At 44.9% G+C, this 16,147-nt stretch overlaps 2 protein-coding genes across 7 annotated transcripts in view; both read left to right on the forward strand.

Annotated features, from left to right (window-relative positions):
• The first annotated feature begins 985 nt into the window (after positions 1 to 985).
• Positions 986 to 12,815, forward strand: LOC139612356 (sine oculis-binding protein homolog). Of its 2 annotated transcripts, none has more exons than XM_071467845.1 (7): positions 986 to 1,280; positions 4,014 to 4,143; positions 4,444 to 4,638; positions 5,441 to 5,592; positions 6,888 to 6,983; positions 7,193 to 9,133; positions 11,495 to 12,815. In XM_071467845.1, the coding sequence occupies exons 1-6, from the start codon at positions 1,188 to 1,190 to the stop codon at positions 9,122 to 9,124; spliced, it is 2,598 nt and encodes an 865-aa protein (XP_071323946.1). In that variant the 5' UTR covers positions 986 to 1,187; the 3' UTR covers positions 9,125 to 9,133; positions 11,495 to 12,815. The 2 variants fall into 2 exon arrangements, with proteins under 2 accessions (XP_071323946.1, XP_071323947.1); XM_071467846.1 differs by having other exon boundaries at positions 1,005 to 1,280; positions 7,214 to 9,133; positions 11,495 to 12,806.
• A 2,264-nt stretch (positions 12,816 to 15,079) lies between these two features.
• LOC139612174 (rho-associated protein kinase 2-like) overlaps positions 15,080 to 16,147 on the forward strand; it is a 33,377-nt gene continuing 32,309 nt past the window's right edge. For all 5 annotated transcript variants that reach the window (XR_011686455.1, XM_071467464.1, XM_071467465.1 and 2 more), the window contains exon 1: positions 15,080 to 15,548. Coding sequence is in view for 4 of the 5 variants with exons in the window: in XM_071467464.1 (XP_071323565.1) it covers positions 15,453 to 15,548 (96 nt within the window). In the remaining variant the exon portion in view is untranslated. The remainder of the gene's footprint in view (positions 15,549 to 16,147) is intronic.

A 16,147-nucleotide genomic window follows, 5' to 3' on the forward strand; every position in this document is an offset into this window, starting at 1 on the left:
TTCAGGTGTTTTTCCGTGCAGTGCGCGCACACACACACACACACACACACACACACACACACACAGTCACACACGGGTGGTGATCAAACAGATGCCATTTGAGAAAGCCCCAAACATTCTGCCATGGTATCGGCTAACTCACAGCGCTCTTTTCATCTCTTTATTTTAAGACAAGAGTATACAGACAGTGTTTGTACTGTGTCCCCTCAGATAAAACACAGTCTTTGCATTCCTTATGAAATGTATCTGTTGAGATTTGGGAGGGGTGGGCGCCAGGTGTTGGGTTACACCAAATCACTGGGCCCTCCCTTCCCCATCCGGAGAGGGCTGCGTCAACTTTCACAGAGAGAGCGCGAATTAGACCGGTAGCCAGACGGTGTGGCTTTCATAATAAAAGCAAAAAGTATCTCTCTCTCGCTCTCTCTCTCTCTCTCTGTGTGTGTGTGTGTGTGTGTGTGTGTAAATGGCTGAAAACTTTAATTATACACAAATAATGGTGCTGATCACACCCACTTTTATTTTCAAACCATTCTGATACTAGGATAGTTGGCCTAATAATACCTAGTTTAGTCTTAGTGTGTGTCTATATATATATATATATATATATATATATATATATAGACACACACAGATGTATATTGATGTTTATATCCTTTAAATATATAAATTACCTGTGCAGACATATACATATATATATATACATGTGTCTGCACAGGTCCTTTGGTTGGTAACTAATAAAAGATTTAGCTGGGATCACGATGAAGAAAAGGATTTTAGCTTCTTCTTTCCTTCTTTCCTTAAAGTATTTTGTCATTCAGTTTTAATTAATCCTATTATCAGAGTTTCTTCCTTACGTTATTGATTGTTAGCATGAGGGAAAACACGTTAGTAGGGTGTCAGTAGGGGTTTACTTTGGAAGTGCTGACCGGAAGACATATCTTGGGTACCGGTAGGAACTTGACAGTGGTGGAGAGGAGAGTGGATTGTTCGGCGGCGGAGCCTCCAGCCCGGAGCGCACGCATGTTCAGTGAACTCGAATGGTGTGAAGCCCCAGATGAAGGACTCAGACGTCCGGGAATGACAGCCGCTGTCACCGGGAGTGACAGCTTTCACTCTGACCCGCTCCAATAAACTACTTCAGCTGACACCCAACTCTGATCCGGATCGGATCCAGTCAGACCAGGACTATGCCAGAGATGGAGAAAGGGAGACCACCGGAAAATAAACGCAGCAGGAAACCCGCGCACCCCGTAAAGAGGGAGATCAACCAAGAGATGAAGGTGAGAGTGAGTTTGTGTGCCAGTGTTAGATAAGATCGTATCCAGTGACACTTCTTTTTGAACGAAGATAACTTTTGTTTTTACGCACGCAACGTCTTCTCACTGAGACCAGCTAGAGTTAACTGCGCACAAATCAGAGCTGGGAATAATCAGACACACACTAGGTTTGTTTTCAATGAATGCTCTCCTTGTGTCTTTTATGTAAGCAATCATAACTCACTGAGACATTTTAGTCGCAGGCTGTTATAAAAGCGCTGGGCCTTGCGCAGAGTTTACCCCCACGGACGACAATAAACTGACTAATAAATATTTATTATTAGTGTAAACTGAAAATCTCACACACAAACACACATTCTGCGAGAAACGGGCCGTTTTGATCCTAGCCCTCAGCAGTGAAGAAGAGTCGGTTGGCCTTTGCCTTCTAATGACGCCATGTCAGGCCAGCTGTGGCCGGACGCGCACACTCTTAATGTCCAGCGGAGATCCAGATGTGCGTCACTTCTTCCCCGCTGCTGCGGCGCGCACACTTGCTCTACCACAGAGGCTTGCCCTCATGCCTTCCAAAAGAGAGAGGGCATTTATATCCTTTAAATAGCCTTCCTCAGCACAGTGGGGGAAACACTAATGTACTATCACACCGTTTTTTTTTTTTCAGGATGCAAACATCACACCAGAGTGAAGTTCCTATCAGAATATAACTGTTCACTACACATGTCCTTTAAGAGCCTCTCCTCTGCCTCTTGCTTTGAAGGACAGCCACTGCACAGGCAATAATAAGTTAAAACCACACCAACAGACATGATTCCCTCCCACCATTATGAGCCTATTACTGCATGGAAACTAATCCGTGGATTGTCTGCTTTGTTTGGGTTTGGACACTGGCTATTTAAGACTCTGACTGTGGTGGTGAGGGATATCTGAGGCTCCTTCAAGCAGGAGCTGAGAAATCTAAAAAGACATCCATTTTTTTTTTCTTTTTTTTTTGGGAGGGGGCGAGATTCTGGCTTTTCGTGAGAGAGGAAATGTGCTCTTTTTGTGTAAGTGGTTTGGATTGTAGCGTTTGATATCCAGGGGAGGTGTAGTGTTACAACTTAACTAATTTTAATCAAAACATGCGAAACGCTATCCCCGCTTGATGTAAGCCTGCCTGGGCTGAATCTCAGGGTCGGCCCCGGTTTGTTGCCTTTGGCTGCAACTCTCTCTGTGGTTTGGGATATGGCTTGTCACTCTCACAAAGCAGATGTTTGTCTGAACTGCCAAAAAGAAACAAAAACAACATTGTGGGAAGTGGAGGGGTGGGTGAAGAAAAAAAAAAATTGCCCTGTCTTTGGTTAACAAGAAAACAGAAAGACTAAATGACACTGAGCTGTATGCATATAGCAGAGTTGTCATCAGTGTAGTCCCTCTGGGGAAACACCACAATGTCCAAATTAGGCATGATGGGAAACATACAAGACTTTAATTGTAGAGTGAAATCCAGAGACGTGCACCTTTTTTAAAATGAGTCAAATGATGAGAGGGCCAAAGGAAAGAGAGTCAGAGAAAGACAGACAAGAGGGCAGGGAGGCAAACTGATTTCTTGCTCAGCTGAGGTCCAGCCTAGTGTTGTCTCTGTAATACATCTGTTTCAACAGCACATTCGGACCTACTCCCTCCACGTCAGACCCGAGCACCGCACCAGACATCGGATACTTAACTTTAATCATCGTTAGGCATATTTAGCTGGATATGATACCACTGCTTGCACTCACCCACACACTCTCCCAGACACACACACACACACACAGCAGAAAGTGAGCAAGCAAGGGAGAGATCCATTTCTTTGAGGCCCTTAGTGCAGAGCAGAGGTCGGAGTGAGGAAAGCAGGGGAAAGAATGTGCAGTCAGTACTACAGCACTACAACACCACCACCACAGCAGACTGGCTGTGCTGGAAAAGGGTGAAACCTGAGAGGCAGAGCTGTGTCGGGTTTCAGGGCTGGAAGGTGCTGGGGTGGAGGGGAGGATGGTGAAGATGGGAGGTGGGTGGAGGGAGGGAGGTGGGGGCAAGGGGAGGGACAGGGAAAGCTGGAGAAAGAGCGAGAGGGAGAGTGGTGGACACTGGAGAGAGAAGAAGGGAGAGGAGTGGGGCATTTCCGAGAACCGTGGGACCTCGCTGTGGTGTTGGGTGTCCCGCTCTGATTTCTGCCCGTTCCGGATCAGGTTTCTCCTCCAATCCGGTTCTCCCAAAGCCACAGAGAGAGGTGGGTGGATAAAGAGAGAGACCTTTGTGTTTTGTTTTTTTTTTTCATCTGGTCGTAATAAAAAAAAAAAAAAAAAAAGAGACCACACATCCCATCTGCGGAGAACAGTTTTCTTTTCTCCCTCTTTTTTCCAATTAAAAGAGATAAACAAAGGATGATTCATAGATTTCACACTGGTGTTAGGTTTTAAACCTTTCCGTCTCAGATTTAGCAAGAGTAAACAACTTGAATACATCATGGAAAAAGCGTCATACTGTACTCCACTGTGCCTGTATTCATTTCTCCAACAGGGCTGGGGCTGAGAAAGAATCCCTCGCATTGATTCAGAGTAGGAAGGTCTGATTATGTTTAACATAGGATAAAAAGTTCCACTAACAACCCTAAGATGTACGGTCACAATTTCCCATTTGCAGGCAGGCCATGGCTCAGTTACCCTATCCCGTTACATAGAACGTTAATCAGTGATTTCTTTTGCCTCTTTTCTCATGCAGACATTTGCAGAAAGCACCATGAACGAGCTGCTGGGATGGTACGGCTATGACAAAGTAGATCTCAGAGACTCAGAGGCCAATGAGATCAGAAACTACAGAGAGAGGCGTCAGCATGTGTCCGTGCTAAAAGGTGAGGGCAGGTGTCGACAGCACTGAATTTACACTAATCAGCAGGTTCTGCAGGTTTGAGTGCAGACATGAGTCACTGTTCAAATTCACTAGACATTCTCACCTGTAGCTACAACTTCTCAAGTTTCATTCATTCAGAAACATCTATTGTTTCTCAACATATTTGTACTAAATATCTGTGTGGGGCATTGCCACAGGTGCTGAAGTTGTTACAGTATCACGTTAGCCACACAGTGATTTATACTATTGTATTACATAGAAAATCCAAGTAATGATGTTACATTATGTTTATGTCTTCCAGAAAACTCATTGCCAAAACCCAAGAGCCTGGACACCAAAGTCAGTCATTCAGTCATGGCCATAAAGAGTGGAGACAGAGACTCCGCCAGTGTCCCTTCATCTTCACCTTCCTCTTCTTCGACAAGTTCATCCCTGACCACCCCCAAGGAGCACAAGAGTGCCCCTGTTATTGTCCCCCTCATAAAGCCATCAGCAGGTATGTGGGCAACACATTAAGAGGTAAAGATTTGATCATTTTAAATTCTGTACACTAAAATATAATAATAACTGTCAGATGCACAAGCTGATGTTGTTCCATAGCGTCACCTTTATGTTCCATGCCGCTCATCAGTATTTGCCCATTCTCACATTTCCTGTTGTTTCTACTGTGTTCTCCAATACACTGGACCTAAAATAAACTGTATTAATGATCACAAATTGCTGATTGAAGGCGTTTGCATCCAGATTTGATTAACCTCTCCATGTCCTGCACTGTTCAAAATTTTCAGGAACTACTGATCATGTTCACCCAGTATGGATGACAGTACCCTTAAACTAAAACTCACAAGGTCAACCCTTGAACCTCAGTTTCATTTCAATGTGCTGGATTTCTGAGTCAAAACAATACAAATATATCACTGTGCATTCACTTACAAACTGCACTGTAGATGCACAAGTCTGACAATAAGGAATAACAGGGATGCAGCAGGATCTCTGGGCTCCCTGAAAGAATATTTCCCTTAGACTTCTCTCAGGAATTAATTGTAAGGTGCATCCTACTGGAAGTTTGTAGCCAGATCAGAAAATCAGCTAAAGAATCAATTTCTGTTCTCAGAGCAAAAACCAAATTCACTTCTCTTGAGTTCATGCGAGATGTTGAAATCCCCCATAATGAAGACCCTGATAAGACACACACACACACACACACTTCTTTGGAACTGAGCTTTTGTCAAAGTTGTGTACCACTTTGCAAGCTGCATGACTTGACCGCCCTCCTCTCCCCTCATTTCCCCCTGCAGTGGAAGATGTTCAGAATGTGCAGATAGTGTGCGTTTGGTGCCAGAAGGAAGGTGTAAAACGCTACTCTCTATGTATGGGCGCGGAGCTCAAGAGCTTCTGCAGTGAAAAGTGTTTTGCCGCCTGCAGACGGGCCTACTTCAAACGCAATAAGGTTAGTGGTTCACAAAAAATTGTTGGGCAGTCACAGGTATTTAACTGTGGTTTGTCCCTTGTTGAAGAGTTGTTGAAAATCCTGATATCTATATGTTGATGAATGGTCTATAGATTTGTTTTTATATTTTTGAATGTGTTGAGTTCACACAGAAGCCCATGCAGTACATACTGCATGGGCAGTACATACAGGTACTGTGTAGGGACAGATTTTCTTCCAGCCTCCAAGACCTAAGCATCAAGTGGTTTCTGGCAGGTAAACAGACCTTCAGAAACGGATACTCCTGATCTAGTGAGGTCATAGCTGATGGATTAATTTACAGGAATTTAAAAAGGGGGGGTTGTCTCTCAGAATACACTTTCTAGTTAGTATGGAGGAGCCAGTATAGGAATGGTGAGAGGGAGGTCAAAGTGTGTAGAGGACACTTAGTATCAGTTTCGCGTTAATGGAGGACCATTAAGTGGCTTTGGTCTGGATGACAGGAAAACAGCAACTACACAGGACCGCTCTGATGCACACTGCCATGATTTTTCAACTTGCTTTACAACAGGGATATACCCTCTTTGGTGTGAGGTGATATGCAGCTATATCGCCTTTCACCCTTGCTGTTGTTTATACTGTGGTAGGTTTATTCACAAGGCAGCAGGGACAAAAAGGTGGGTTGAACGAACTCTGTGTGCAACAGGCTCTCTAGTTTTTCGAAGGCGGGGAGGAAAGCGTTGCCATTGGCTTGTTGCTGCTTGTCTGAGAGGAAGGCCAGGAGGCCTGGGGCGAGGTGTCCACTTTCAGTGCATACCTTACCTTCAGCTGCCTCATGTTTCGTAACTCAACACGACTCAATGGGTCACAGAGATGGGGGAGCACTCAGATCCACAACAGATCAGCTTACATGAATCAAGAGGAATTTCCTATATTAATACTGGCAAGGCCATTAATAATATGACAATACATCACATGCATTATCTCCCTACTCAGTTGTAGGATCATATCTGTTTCACAACAGAGTAATTTTCCTTTGTTGTAATGCCCTTTAGCGTTTGGTACCATGTGTGAAGTTCAAACTGCTTTTAATCTTGATGACAAGGCAATTCATTATAAGCTATTTTTTGCATCTTGTTATGTAAGAAGCTCAGATTTGGTTTAATAACCACAGAATGATTCCAGGAGAGTACTTTGATTTAAAGCAACTGCAGCTACATCATCATAAATTGGAGAATTAATCCATCAAATGCAGGTCTGACAAACAGCTTCACAGCAGCTGCCATGTGTATCACACTGTGGTTTTCCCCTGTCAGGCCAGAGATGAAGACCTCCATGGTGAGAGATCCCCTCAGCACCCCCATACAGAGGACTCGCCCAGACTGGTGTTGAAAATAAACAGCAATGTCAGAGTAAGAGGACACTATCAATGTATCTTTTGTTTTCCAGTGCAATGTATTAATATAAGTATGCTATGAAATTACAAGATTAAAACAACTTTACAGACACCTAGCTTGCATTCTTACCTTAAGAGGTTTGGAAAAGAGTCAGTCTTTCTCCTTAGTGTACAAAGATCTTAAAGTTTTCAGCTAGAATGTATCACCTCAATGACCCCCCACAGTCTCTCTCCCCTGTGCCACAGGTATGTGATTGGTGCAAGCATGTCCGTCACACTAAAGAGTACCTCGACTTCGGATCTGGTGAGGAACGTCTCCAGTTCTGCAGCACCAAGTGTCTGAATCAGTACAAGATGGATGTTTTCTACAGAGAAGCACGTGCAGCTCTCACCAGCACCAGCTCCAGCCCAAGCAGAACCAGTCAGGAGGGGAGGGCGGACAGCAGTGTCATCGGGCAAAAGCTACTCACTCCTGAATCTTGGAACAGCAACAACAGTATAGGGGAAGCCCGTCATAGAAACCTCTCCCCCAAAGGGCCTGCATTAATCCATGGATCAGCAGAATCCACCTCCATCTCCTCTTCAGAAGCATCCTCTTCTTCTTCTTCCAAGGTCCCTGTCTCTGGGCTTAGAACCCTGGACAGACCCATCCAGCCTCCTGCTGTGGAGGTGTCATCCCATCCTGCTTCCCTTCCTCCTCCACCTCCTCCTCGCCCCCCTCTGGAACATCAGCCAGTGCCTCAGATCCCCATCCCCTTCATCAGACCACCTCTTCATGCTCAGGGCCTGAAAAGCCCCCTTACCAACCCTCCCAGACACCCAGGTCCCCCCTCCAGCCCTATCCACAGACCTCCTCACTCTCCTCACCTGCAGCCCCCCACCTCCTCTTCCATAAATCCCCCTGGACTGATGCATCCCTTTCCAGGAGCCTACTTTCCTGGCTTGCACTCCCCTCCTCTGAATATGATGCCAAGAGGTCCTGTCCCAATGCCTCCCATAATGAACTATGGCATTCCTTCCTTTAGCCCACTCCTGCCCCAGCCCACTGTCCTGGTCCCTTACCCCATCATTGTTCCCCTACCTGTTCCCATACCAATTCCTATCCCAATTCCAGTCCCTTCTAAAGCAACCTTAGAAACTCCAAGTCACAGTGGAGTTATCCAGCCTGTGCCAGAGGGTGCAGACAGGAGTAGATCCAGGTCTACCAGGCTGCCATCTCCAGGGTTCCCTGAAGGGGACAGTAGATTGGTAGCCAACAAATTGGGCGGAACCTTGACTCAAGGTCTCTCCTCACCAACTGACCCCAACACAGATTGGGTTAAATCAGAGAGGCCATTCCCATCCCCAACATCCACACTCAACAGTGGAACATCCTCTCCCAGAGCACAGTACAATGAATCCCCCTGTTCCGCTCCAGGTTCAGAGGGGCTGACAGACTATAAGCAGCAGCAGTCGGACCGACAAGTCATCCAAAGGGTTCTTCAGAGAACCCAGGTGAAGTTGGAGCCCAGTGCCAATGGAGTGGTGGACCTATCAGGACAGGGGGAGTCAGGAACTGGGCAGGGAACCAGATCAGGGCTCCACGACATCATCAGACCCACCCCTCCTCTATCACAGTCCCCTTCACATCATGACACTGTCTACCACCACCAGGACTCTCACACCCCACCTTCACACACCCCACCCAGCCCCACAGGGAGCAGCTTTTCAAATGATGTCACATCCTCTGCCCTGAAATCTCAGGACCACAGTCCAAATGGGATGTCCTCCTCATCCACACCCTCCAGTCCAGACTCCTCCCTACCAGAAAGAGTAACAGCACCACCCCATGACCCCACAATCTGTGAGCTGGAGGCCATCAAAGAGAACAAGTGCTCTATTGTTGGCCCTGTGCGGGTTGAGGGCCCAGTCAGTCAGTCAGAAGAGCCCTTAGCAGTAGTCGGGGATGTAGGAGAGGACCCCCATGTTCCTGATGAGGACCATGCCTATGCCCTGCCCACAGCACCAAAGACAGGTGGGACCACCACCACCCCGCTGCTCTTGCCCAAACTCAGGGACAAGGGTAGCCTGCGGAGCCCTGCTAATTTGCCTAGTACTGGGGACATGGAGCCTGCTCTGAAGAGGCGATGTCTACGAATCCGAGATCAGAATAAGTAGAGGATGGAGGTGAGAGATTCTATTACTCAGCACGGCAATGTATAGATAGATGTGCTTTCACTAGGAGTTATTGTATTCGGTACTAATGATTGCACTTTGGAAGTAGGACCAGAACTACTGTCTCATTTTATTCAGACATTGGCAGAAGACATACCACTAGCAGCCCATGGGTGGGATTTACTGCATCAGAGTATTTCAGAGATTGACAGGTGAATATATGCCAAGTTGACTCTAACTGTATTTGCATAAGCTTTCTAAATCCCATTGCTTTGTTCTGTGTGGCAAACCCCACCCATGTGGTATGCTGCACAGATTAAATTAAAAACCAGCAATTACTTTTAAACGGCATTTAACCAGGGATTGGAAAATGTGCGCATACACACATTTGCGTATACACAGGGCAAGCTTAATCACAGGTCTCACAGTATGTGCGCGGTCACTAAACAGCATGGCGCCATAGATAGAGAATCCCAGTAACCTGGCACTCCTCAGTGCTCTAAGGTTACAACAGGGGAAGGAGGTGGAGGGCACAGGCAGTGAGAGTCACTTTGAAAGGCAATCATTTCACCACAACCTGACAGTCACAATGCTTTGTTTGCATGGCAGCCTGTTTTTCTAGGCTCAGTTTTGCCAAGATATGTGAGTGTGTGTCTGTTTCAGAGGCAGGGAGAGATTTCTACATTTTAACCAATGAGCTGATGCTCTCGCCCAGAGCCATTTGTAATGTATGAGAGAGTAGTAGGTTCATTGTCTTGTGCAAGGGCAGCTGGGTGCTGCCGAATCAAAACTGTGACCTTGAGGTTATTGGATAGCCTGTCCAAACTGACACTCAGACAGCCAAGGCAGGTTGTCTATATGTGATGCCTAAGTCAAACTCTTGCTTCTCACAGTATGAAAAGTGAGGCAGTGCAGACATCTCTCTGAGGTCGCTGTACAGACAGAGGTGATTGTCAGGCAGACTACAAGGCGCTGTTAATATGAGAGCCAGCCCTCAGCTGTGATAGAGCTCTGGGGCTTCATTAGAAAACACAGGGGCAGAACCAGAGCGATCCAATTACTCATGTCATAATGACACCCTGTTCTGGCTTCAGCTCGTATCTCTCCCATGTACAAGTTTTGCTCTCTGCTCTCCCCCTTTCAGTCCTTTTCCTTCTCTTCACTCACCACCGCTGTCCCCTGCCAACCAGATGTTGTTGTTAGAGTTCAGCAGAAAAGCCTCCTTACTTTGGACCAATCAAAGGCCCTCTTGATTTCACTGGCCTGACTGGTAGTCCAAATGGCTGTAACACCACCCGTCGTCCTCACCCGCTGGTATCTGGCCATAATGAGATCACGTTACCATTTTACTGTATGTCATGAGATTAATCCGCTGATATTACAGAGGGGGTTTAGATTTCAACTGGCCTGCTTTTCTCTCCATATTCTGTTCCAAGCCTCGAAAGGCCAGGGGTCACCTTAATGATTGTGTTCAAAAATGGGGGCTGTTGATAGAGAAAGTACTACATAAACCTTTATCTTATACCCCAGTGTAACAAGATTCCCTTTCACTAAACGAGTTCCTACTTTACTCTTTGTCATTTGTTGTGGTTTCATGCGCCCCCTTAGTAACCAATACATATGAAATCACAGCGTGCTGCTTGTGTCGTGCAGACGGATTTATGCCCCAGCGTTGTGTGTAATGGGAGCTGGCTGCCGTATGTGAATGACTTTAGCTGGCCACCTCTGTGCTCTGTGCTGAACATTTCTGTCCTGTTCTATTGTCTCCACTGCTAAAAGTCTATTCAAAAAAAATAAAAATAAAAAAAAGATCTCCCTCTCTGACAGAATCAGCAGCCAACTGGAGGACTTCACCTCAGGAAACAGCCCGTTTTTTTTCGTCTCACTTTTCCTTGCCTTTATTTGGGATATTTTATAGCCTCGTGTAATCCGATCCCACCACATGGGTATTCGCTGAGCGTTTGAAACTAAAACGCAATGGGACTGAGGGAGTACAGAACCCTGGTTTGGTCCTTGTGTGTGTGTGTGTGTGTGTGTGTGTGTGTGCACGTCTGTTTACGTTTAATATGTGTTTGAATTAAAGTCTGTGTAAGTTTGCGAGAGAGAAAGGGGCCAGATGTTCCTGGTTTGATTGTGTCCTGTGTGACAGTTCTCTGAGCGTTGACATGACTAAAAGCCTCATTCTCAGTGTTTATGTAGAATGGGTGGATTAAGGAATGAGTGTCCAGGGTAAGAGGCGTTGACATAAGATATGGTAGAAATGGAAATTATACAGCTTCAGCCCAGAATCTATAACATCTCACCACTCTTTCTCCCTCTCCTTTCTGTTTTTTTTTTTTTTTTGCTCTCCCTCTCTCTCCACCTAATGAACAGACTCCCTGTGTAACACTGTATGGCAGTGCCAGATTCAGTGCCACGCCCTCTTGTGGACAACACCAGTGCTAACGCCCTCCAGCCTGTCCCCCAGCCTGTCAGCCCACCAGTGTTGCTCTGCCTGTAGACCAGCAGGGTGCCAACCCAGGAAGCAGCCCAGATGGCCACATTATCACAAGTCAACGTGGGGGGAAGAACATAACACAGTCGCACATTTTGTCTTGGACCAAAGAGTATTGCTGGCTTGTGTGTTGTGTTGTGTTCAGTGAGTGTTTGATATGGAGCATCTCAGATCTTCTCCCTGTCTGACATTGCCTCAAAGTGTGTCTATGTGTGTGTGGATGTGTGTGCACAAGTCAGTGTGGCTGCCCAGATGCGCTCCTCCTCCTCTTCCTCCTCCTCCTCCTCCTCTCCTTGCTCCACACAGCAGACAGAGCTCTGATCAGCCTTGTGTGGTCTTCTCAGATGGAACCTGAACATGATCTCTTTCCAGGGGAAACGGTTTGTTTTCTCTGCCTGGCTTGCACAAAGAGCCACATTGTTCCTCTCCCCATATCCCACGCTGACTCCCCACTCCAGGTTTTGGGTTACCTGGCTGACGGGGGCTCAGACTTCAGGAGTTTTTTTATTTTTTTGACCGACAGCCAGGAATATAGTATATCCTTCTCCTCTCCACCTCTCCGCCCCAATCTAAATACGGTACACACTGCACACACTAGTTCTGAGGTTTGATTCCTCACAACTGATTGCCTGTGATTCCCTGCTCTGCTCACTTCCCTTCAAGGGAGGAGAGTAATTCTGCTGAGATTAAGACTTTATCCTTGGGCAGTTAACACACTGTGCAGAGAGTCTGACTGGGCTGTTAAGACAGACGACTGAGCAGTATAAAGCAATCTCTGAGGAGAGAGGATGCTCCCTCTGCCTCCTCAAAAACAATGTAAAACTACATAGTATATATGAGGGGACGCCTACTGACATACAGTAGCTGAGACGGTCTGTGAACACTTTAGTCGTCATGATGACGCTGGTACAGAAATGTGTGATTTACAGACCTTCCCTCACGTCAAACTGATCTGCCAAAGCTTTAACAGCAAACCAGAATTTGAATCACTTTTAGCACCAGGTGTTATGCATATTCACAGAAAATTTAGATCATGAACATTCATGGCTCATGACAGTTTAACTGGTCCTGATTCAGATTTTCTTTTTCTTTATGTTACATGCTCTGATCAGATGATTAAAGAAAACAAACAACAACAAAAAAACACACACACAAAAAAAACACAAAATAAAAAACAAAAAAAAAAACAAACAAACAAAAGCAGATTTCTAATATTACCAAATGTGGTATTATACTCAACCATCAAATGCTGTAGTATGCAGCGATCAGTATTACAGTTCCCGCTACTGGGGATACCTAATGAGATTTGAACCAGCTAGATCACTTAGAGGCTTTGTCAACACTTGTCCCATTGCAAGGTTTCAGTTTTTCTAGTTGAACTCTACACAGATACTATTTGATGTAATATTAACTTATGGATGATGCATCTGTAGATTTTCACAAAAAGTGCTTTATTTCTTCATTTGTTTTTTTTTTTTTTTCTTTGATGATTGTACTATTTGAGCTCTTAAATGCCCCTTGTCTTTATGTTTATATACTGTGTCCCCACTAGAGAGCAGTGTTTGCCTGTGTAACTTTGCACCTGCCCTTATCTGACAAGAAAGCACCAGGAGGCCCACAGGCCAGTCTGCTGAAACCCATACCATCACACATCACAGTGCCAACCGACTGGTATCCAGCGCCAAGTAGATAGCTTTTCCTCCACATCTCGCTGCCATTATTTTATCTTTAAATCTGATTATTGCCTATTTCAGCAGTGTCATACATCAACATCAACAGTCCTCTGGGATAAGAAGTCATCACCACCTACTCCCAGAATAACTCCAAATGTGGCCGACCCCTGCCATCATTCCAAAACGACATGACTATCAGTTAGTGTGTGTGTGTGTGTGTATGTGTGTGTGTTCATGTATGTGCGTGCATGTGCCTACAGCGGCAACACATTTGACTGTCTCCCCACTCATTCCAGCCTACATCCTCACCATAGGTCATGCCATTGTGTCAGTGTCATCCTCGGCTGGCAAGGGGACTTTGTCAACAGCTTGTATGAGTCAGTGATGACATCACTCCATGCAAATAGCTATGGTGTGTCAAACAAGCGGTCCTCTACTCTGACGCCAGAGGCCAAAAAAAAAAAAAAAAAAAAAAAGACATTATTAAGACTGCCATTATTGGTTTTATTGCACATTTTAATCATTGCCATTTCTGACCTGATACAGTTTGTGTGTTAATCCAGAGTTTTGACAAAAAAAATGCTTGTGTTTCAGAGATTCTGTTGCTCCTGTTGCCTGAAGTTCATAGGTACTTTCTGACCTCCCCTGACAAACATTTAGCTCACTGTCTGAATAGATTGTTCACACATTGTTTGTATTTGAATACCGATTCAGTAACCAAGAGCTTTGGTGGAGACCTCTTTGTAAAGTAAAATAAATAAAAGTTATTCTAAGAGCAAGACAATGTCTGGTTATTGTGGCAGTTGTGGCAGTCATTAACTAACTCTCTCACAGAAAATAATCGTGCAGATGTCGATCTGTAGATAGGGATTTCTCTCACACACTGTAAATTTCTATTTTTAGTGCCAGTGCGTGCGCAAGGCTGCACATCAGCATTCCTGGAATACTGAAGGTTGGTAGAGACTGTGCAGTGACGGTAAAACTGATGAATGAGTTAAGAGAGCAGGAATTCCGGCTTGGCGGGGGCTTGGTGGGAGCAGTGATTGGAGGTTTGTAGGGGGAAGTGGTAACCAGGCCTGGGGCAACTTTCCAGGGGCAGGATAGAAAACAGACCTACGCGACTGGTGTATTCAAAACGCTTATTTAGTACACAGGTAATGAGGGAAGATGTGGGATACGGGATTTACTTCTGTCAAGTCACGTAATGTTAGGCTCCACAAAACCGGATGCAGGGTGTTGCCTTCAGAATAGAAGCATTAACCAACCTCACATAATACCGAGACTGTTATTTGTTGTGTTTGCCTTCTCAAATCACAGTTGGGTGATTTGAAAAAAAAAAAAAAAAAAAAGTCCCTCAAGGTGCATTACGAGCTTCTTGAATTTTGAGTTGTTTTAATCTTTATCTTCTTTTATTTCAAAACTTTCTACATAATCAGTCAAATGCTTACTGTTTTGATTAAATTAATTTACCTTGTTTAGAATAAAGACATAAATGAAAGTGCACTTGCTGCATTATGTCTGGAAAAATAAATTCAAAATTCTTCCTTTCCCCCCAAATATTTGTTTATTCATTTATTTATTTTTTTTTACCTGTCCCACTAATAATTGTTTTCTTTTCATTATTTTAATTGATAATTTGTATATCCACGTATAGAATTAATATATATTATTAATTATCGTTACCGACTCTCCTTTTGAGGTATTTTTTGAGGTATAAGTTCGACCACAGTTTTAATTTGATAGTTTCCACCGGAAGCCGTACAGTCCTGGTCTCTCTGGCTTGACAGTGGTTTGTGCCACAGGTTGGACACGTTGTGGTCGGGTCGGACTTTGTTGTCGCTACCTGGGAGCAGACGGAGCGCACCTGGAAGTGAGGTGCGTCTTCATTCGGCTCCAAAGAGTGCGCTTGCTTTTCACTCTCTGATGACATATTAATGAAATAGGAGAGAGACAGCGGACTTTGGCAGCAGATAAATAATTAAGCCGCAGTTTAAAGAGGAGCTGAGCTGACATGAGGAGCTGAGCCAGGCGGTAGCGGCGGAGTGCGCCTACCTCCTGCCTGTGTCCTGAGACGAAAAAAAAAAACTAAAAAAACAGATCCACAGGTGTTTTTTGTATTTTTGCTTTTTCAAGTCATTTGACCTGAATTCACTGCACTGTAATCATGCTCGGGGCGGAGAGCAGACTGGAAAGCCGGCTGAAGAAGCTGGAGTCCCTGATGAGGAACCCTCAGTCGGCACTAAACTTGGAAACCCTACTGGTGAGTTTTCATTTTCCCCTCAGGCTCCGACACAGGTAGGCTACAGTAGGTGTCATGACTCAGAGTAAGAGATAATGATTTACATATAAGCGTAGCTCTTCCCCGGGTAATTGTTCTGTCAGGATAACTTGAAGAGACACGTCTCATAACAGCTGGAGTGTATAAACAAAATAAATAACCCAGTGACACGGTTTATGGAGACAGGGAGAAAAATACAGATTGCTGTTATCATATGAGTCAATGATTGGTCAGTTCTCTTTCTTTGTGAGTGAGATCATTAAAACAACTGCCTGAAAGTTTGACTTTTAATCAGGGATGTAGCAGAGGGGAAACCCCACCTAAACTCAATGTGTATGCTTCTCAAGTGATTAATACAGGAAGAGGAAATTAAGTTTATAATAATTTTCTTTAAGTGAAACTGAAACTCATTCAAGGATGTACACAAAACAACCAATGAGTACCCTCCTTAAAATCAAAGTGATCGTTCACTCATTCTCTCTCACCACTCCATCACTGTCTGTTTGTGATTACCTGTTGAGTCCCCTGGTGTGGCCTCTAATTGACATGCCCTCTCTCTGACCTGTCCCAAGAATGTGCTC

This window comes from Trachinotus anak, unplaced genomic scaffold (assembly GCF_046630095.1).
Source record: "Trachinotus anak isolate AG129_WGS33_773 ecotype Australia unplaced genomic scaffold, CSIRO_AGI_Tana_v1 ptg000031l, whole genome shotgun sequence".
In the NCBI taxonomy this organism is placed as follows: Eukaryota; Metazoa; Chordata; class Actinopteri; order Carangiformes; family Carangidae; genus Trachinotus; species Trachinotus anak.

Bases quoted from the DNA above. Each gene is read 5' to 3' on its own strand.
- LOC139612356 (XM_071467845.1), top strand. From the start codon at position 1,188: ATGCCAGAGATGGAGAAAGGGAGACCACCGGAAAATAAACGCAGCAGG. The intron at 5,593-6,887 runs GTTAGTGGTTCA...TTCCCCTGTCAG, and splicing joins CCTACTTCAAACGCAATAAG to GCCAGAGATGAAGACCTCCA. The intron at 6,984-7,192 runs GTAAGAGGACAC...GACCCCCCACAG, and splicing joins AAATAAACAGCAATGTCAGA to TCTCTCTCCCCTGTGCCACA.